The 5848-nt window shown below is 51.8% G+C and overlaps 1 protein-coding gene across 1 annotated transcript in view; it reads right to left on the reverse strand.

Moving 5' to 3' along the window:
• The window catches only part of ANKRD42 (ankyrin repeat domain 42), a gene marked incomplete at its 5' end in the record, with an annotated part of 18853 nt that extends 14909 nt beyond the window's left edge, over nucleotides 1-3944 (reverse strand). Inside the window, 3 exons of the mRNA XM_015407164.1 lie at nucleotides 168-368; nucleotides 2424-2559; nucleotides 3825-3944. Of these exons, the coding sequence (XP_015262650.1) occupies nucleotides 168-368; nucleotides 2424-2559; nucleotides 3825-3944 (457 nt within the window). The remainder of the gene's footprint in view (nucleotides 1-167; nucleotides 369-2423; nucleotides 2560-3824) is intronic.
• Between the last annotated feature and the right edge of the window lie 1904 nt (nucleotides 3945-5848).

The raw sequence follows: 5848 nt of genomic DNA on the forward strand, positions 1-5848 counted from the left end.
TTGCCTCACTGAGGTCCCTGCCCTCCCCAGGCTCCATCCCCAGATCTCCAGGAGTTTCCCGACCTGGATCTGACAACCCTGCCCCCCCCATCCCCTGCCCATGGCCAGGGGGGAACTGGGAGCCCTACTGGCTCGCCTGTGAAGGTCCCCTTCTCCAAGTAACTCACTTTCCTGCTTCTTCGGTCTGTCTTTCTCTTTCTGTAGGCCATCAATATACTCCACGATGTCTGTTTTGTAGAACCTTTCCGCCAGGTCCCTGGGGGTTTCCCCGTGGTCATTTCGGGCTTTCAAGGAGTGGGTTAAAGTGGGCATTTTGTTCACTAGGAACTTAAAGCAGGGCAGGTGCCCTTCCATTGCCGACAGGTGAACTGTGATGTACAGAAGGAAAAGTTCAGCCATTGTTAGAACCAGGGGTCATTTCATAGAAAAAGAGGTGCAGGAGCTCATTAGTATAACTTATTAGCATAACTTATTGGCATATGCCACACCCCCTGACATCACCGGAAGTGTGTCAGAAGGCAACACCCACCACTCAGGCTCCACTGGACTGTTTTGGATTGCTAGCTATTGGGGGGGGGGATGTGCAGATCTGCCCTCACAGAGGAGGGAGAGCTTGTACCTGAAGGCGGGCCGGGGGGGGGGACTCTGCAACTTACCTGGCTGCTTCTTGCTCCTCATGGCCCAACTGAGGGCTGCTGGGAGCAGGGGGTGGGGCCTGTTGCATGTGCCTGCCCCCTGGGCTCCTTACTGCCGTAGCTCCACTCCTGTGCGCTCCGGGCAGGGCTCTTTTTGTAGCAGGAACTCCTTTGCATATTAGGCCACACCCCCTAATGTAGCCAATCCCCCAAGAGCATACAGAGCTCTTCTTACAGGAGCTACTATAAGCTCTTGGAGGATTGGCTACATTAGGGGTGTGTCACTTAATATGCAAATGAGTACCTGCTACAAAAAGAGCCCGGGGTGCTCCCACAGGAAATGACCCCTGGTTAGAACCAACCAAATGACCCTTAAATCCCCCCCCCCGCCAAGACAGCATTGAGCTCTTCTTTAACAGTTCTGCAATACTCAGACAATATTTCAATATTTAGCCTGGACACTCTGGAGGCTGCACTGTTTCCCCCCACCCCCTTCCAGTTTAACAAAAGAATATTCAGGATCAAGTCCAAAACTCGAATGAAGCATCCTTATCTAAGGGTGCCAGGCCTCTCACCAGCAGGCCTCTTAGCCAAGTTAAAAAACAAACAGCGACATTGGCTGCATCTCTATGTCACTTCCGGGAAAAACCCAGAAGTGGCGTAGGGTAGCTCTAGGAATCACCAGAAATGCTATGGTTTTTACCATAGAGTTTCTGGCAACTCCTAGAGTTACCCTAGGCCCCGGAAGTGATGTGGTGAGGCAGCCAACGTCACACCCCCTCATGTCCCCTCCCCCAACCCTCCCAGTAGTTGCTCAACCTAGCAACTGCGCCCTTATCTGTGGATCTTCGTATGCATAGTTCTATGTCAGGCTTGATTCTAGTGTAGTTGTATTACAAACCGCCTTAAGGGGTATAAGACTGGTCTCAAACCCAACCTCTATTTCTTTGCCCTTTGAGAAGGATAGCAGTGTGTAGAGGGAAACAGTGGACAGGGTCCCATGGATCCATGCCCCAATGCGGGAGCTTCTTTCTAGCTCAAGGAACCCTCCTCAGTATGGAAGAAAGCACCAACATCAGGGGAATGGATGTGTGGAACCCAACTCTAGACAAATTCCCCCCCATTCCAGGATTCACCATAAAATACTCCCTCCAAGTAACTGCCCCTGGATGGCCCAATCTAACTGAATCTCATCAAGTCTCGGAAGCTAAGCAGGGCCAGCCATGGTTTGTACTTGGATGGGAGACCCCCAAGGAAGTCCAGGGTTGCTATGCAGAGCCAAGCAATGGCAAACCATCTCTGTATGTCTTTTGTCCTGACCTGTATGGTCCAGGCTATCCTGACCTCGTCAGATCTCGGAAGCTAAGCAGGGTCAGCCCGGTTAGTACTTGGATGGGAGACCGCCAAGGAAATCCAGCGTCGCCACTAAGGCAATGGCAAACCACCTCTGAACCTCTCTTGCCTTGAAAACCCCACCAGGGGTCACCGTCTATGCTCCCTCTAAGCTGTGGAGTCTCCTGAGCAAAAATTCTACTTTGTGAGCTACTGGCATTAGAGTTGTGAGTGAGCGATTTGGCTGCTGCATAAATTAGTTTGCTCTGGAGCCCCATCCTTCCTGAGCTGAGACAAAAATGGGTGAGACGGAGATTAAAGAACTGTGAGCTAGCTCACACTAGCTCAGCTCAGAGGGAACACTGGTCACCGTCATTCGGTTGTGACTTCACAGCCCTTTCCACCACCCAAGTGTCACTCCCCATCCAAAGCTGTAAGGAAGGGCCCCCACGGTACCCGGGAAATCCCCGTTGTTATCGGCATCGTCCAGGGCGGCTCCCCAACGAACGAGAAGCTGCAGGCAGCCGAGGCGGCCGTGGAAGGCGGCGTTGTGAATGGGCTTCCAGCCGTTCGTGTCGGAAACGTTTATGTCCTAGTTTTCATGAAGGAAAGAGGCGGAGAGAAAGTATTTAAATGTGGGACTTAGTTGCCGAACAGTAGTTGGATCGTGCCCAGGGTCTCTAGACTGTTCTCGGAGAAGCCTGGGCAGGGCAACGTTTGTTTCAAATATCGTAAACCAAATTCCGTCCCTGAGAACCCAACCTTGCCCCAAGAGAACCCAGATTCTTTGGTGCATAAATTATGCAAACTGAGAATATTCGCATCATTTTCTTTATTGGGTGTAGCCAGGGGTCATTTCGTAGAAAAAGAGGTGCAGGAGCTCATTAGCATAACTCATTAGCATAACTTATTTGCATGTGCCACACCCCCTGACATCACTGGAAGTGTGTCAGAAGGCAACACTCACTGCTCAGGCTCCACTGGACTGTTTTGGATTGCTAGCTATGCGGGGGGGGGGGACATGCAGATCTGTCCTCGCAGAGGAGGGAGAGCTTGTACCTGAATAAAACTTGGTCTTAAAGGTGCCACTGGACTGTTTTGGGCCGGAGGGGCGGGGGGGTTGCTTCTTGCTCTGACTGAGGGCTGCTGGGGGCAGGGGGTGGGGCTTGTTGCATGTGCCCGCCCCCTGGGCTCTTTACTGCCGGAGCTCTGCTCCTGTGCGCTCCTGCAGGAAATGACCCCTGGGTATAGCTACTTTTACTGATTTGAGTACTTTGCATCCCATATTCTTAACAGTACACAACAATAAAACCCCAAGCAGCAATCAAAATCCAAACTGATAAAAAAGATCGAGTTGGGAAACAGCTGGATTTAGTTTCTGCGAAAAGACTGTCTGAAAGAGCGATCTTCGCTGATCTGTAGAAAGCCAAAAGTCAGCTTGGCTTCCTGTGGCAGGGAGTTCCAAAGCTTGCTCAACATCTTGGCAGAAGTAAGTTTGTTTGTTTTTGCTGTCAAGTCACAGTTGATGCCTGGTGACTCCTGTAGGGTTTTCAAGGCAAGAGACATTTCAGAGGTGGTTCGCCATTGCCTGCCTCTGAGTAGCAGCCCTGGTATTCCTTGGAGGTCTCCCATCCAAATACTAGCCAGGGCCGTCCCTGCTTAGCTTCTGAAATCTGACGAGATCGGGCTAGCCTGGGCGATCCAGGACAGGGCAGAAGTCTACTTAAGTGAAAATCCGAGGAAACCGTATCCAGCCCAACTCCACAATCCAGTTGTTTCCTTAAAGAACTGTAACGATACAGTGGAAACACACTGAGTCCCAAGCAAGAGAGGTTAGGAAGGCAGGATTCCTCTTACCACCCCACTCCGGAGGATGGTTTGCAAGGTGTACGAGTGTCCGTGAGTCGCTGCTAGATGTGCCGGAGTACAGCCTCGGTCATCCTGGGCTCCTAGATCGACATTATCGACGAGAAGGGCCTGTTAAGACGGAAAACCGGAACCCTAGGATCAGAATTAGGGCCTGGAAATATAGTCATGCTCTCGTCCAGTGATCTCCGACATGGTCCCCATTTGCTTCTTCGACCAAACGTCTCTTCCCCAAAGCAAAGACATCGCTCCTGGATTTCCTGCACCTCATTGCAGGACAGGCCGAGCCTAGAAACCGGTAGGGGTGTTGCGGGTGGAGACAAGGGGAGGATGGTGGCGGCATGACTTCCAGGGAAAGCCCGGAAGTGATGGCAAGTAGCTCTAGGAATAACGGCAAACTCTATGGTGAAATCATAGGTGTAAGGTTGCCAGTCTCCAGGGGGTGGCTGGAGATGTCATGGGATTACAACAGATCTCCGGGTGACAGCGATCAGTTCATCTGGAGAAAATGGCCACTTTGGAAGGTGGACTCTATGGTATTATATCCCACTGAAGTCCCTCCCTCCCAAACCCTGCCCTTCCCAGGCTCCACCCCCCAAATCTCCAAGTATTTTCCCAACCCAGAGCTGGCAACCCTACAGAGGAGGAGGAGGAGATTGGATTTATACCCTGCCCTTCAAGTGGTTAAGACGCTGAACTGCAGGCTGTGGAAGGCCGGTAGTTCAGCAGTTCAAGACCCGAGTGTGCCGCATGACGGAGTGAGCTCCTGTCTCTAGTTCCAGCTCCTGCCAACCTAGCAGTTCGAAAGCAAGAAATTGCAAGTAGATAAATAGGTACCGCTTCAGTGGGAAGGTAACAGCGTTCCGTGCGCCTTGGTGTTTAGTCATGCCGGCCACATGACCACTGAAACGTCTTCGGACAGCGCTGGCTCTTCGGCTTTGAAACGGAGATGAGCACCGCAACCCTAGAGTCGGGCTCGACTGGCTTTCGAGCAAGGGAACCTTTACCTTTACCTCACTACCCGAAGGACTCTCAGAGCAGCTTACAATCTCCTTTCCCTTCCCCTCCCCACAACAGACACCCTGTGAGGTAGGTGGGGCTGAGGACTGCTCTTGAAAGAACAAGCTCTGAGAGAACTTGTGACTGACCCAAGGTCACCCAGCAGCTGCATGTGGAGGAGTGGGGAATTGAACCTGGTTCTCCCAGATTAGAGTCCCCAAGCCCCTAACCACTACATCTCTTAACCCAGCTGGGGGCTTGACAAGGGCCTTGGGGGCATCACCTTTGTGTCTGCAGGGAACCCCCATCCAGAAAGAGCTGCATCCAACACAGAAAGATGTTTGCCTTATATCCTCCCAGTATTTCATGATTGGCCCCAGCACCCCCGTACACCAGTGTGTGGGGGGGTCACTGCAGCCATTCTGAGGTGGATCCCGCTACCTTTTCTTCAGAATTCCCAAAGGGCTCACAGGCTTAACAAGGATGAAGTCCTTGCTCTTGTCCGCTGTGGCCTCTCGTCCCCAAACGTTTGTGTTAGACCAAAAACATGCCGGTCTCTTGCCTTGAAAACCCTACGAGGTAACCATAAGTCGGCTGCAATTTGACAGCCCAAAAAAAAAAGTCTTCAAGGTACTTTGGGAACTCCTGTTTGCCAGAAATCCCTCCAAACTGCAAGGGCTTCCCTGTTTCACGTCAATGGGGGAAACAGCCCTATGAATGCAGATAGGGTATAGATAGGGGCTCTGGGGCAAGTGATGCTGAAAAGTATGCAGACGGAGAGTGATTTCAGCTAAGCATACCTTTATTTAGTTCAGGACAAAGACAACTAACCGGCTCGCAGGCCGGTTTATATACGTTCAGAAAACCCGCCACCAAGCATACCTAAACACACCCCCTACTCCCGATAGGCTATTTACAGTAACCGGGCTTTTCCAATGAGGGCTGCCAGTTCCCTCTTGGCCACCACCACCAGGAGGAGGAGACAACGACGACATTGAATTTACACCCCACCCTTC

This window comes from Gekko japonicus, unplaced genomic scaffold (assembly GCF_001447785.1).
Source record: "Gekko japonicus isolate JY-2015 unplaced genomic scaffold, Gekko_japonicus_V1.1 scaffold4074, whole genome shotgun sequence".
NCBI classification, from domain to species: domain Eukaryota; kingdom Metazoa; phylum Chordata; class Lepidosauria; order Squamata; family Gekkonidae; genus Gekko; species Gekko japonicus.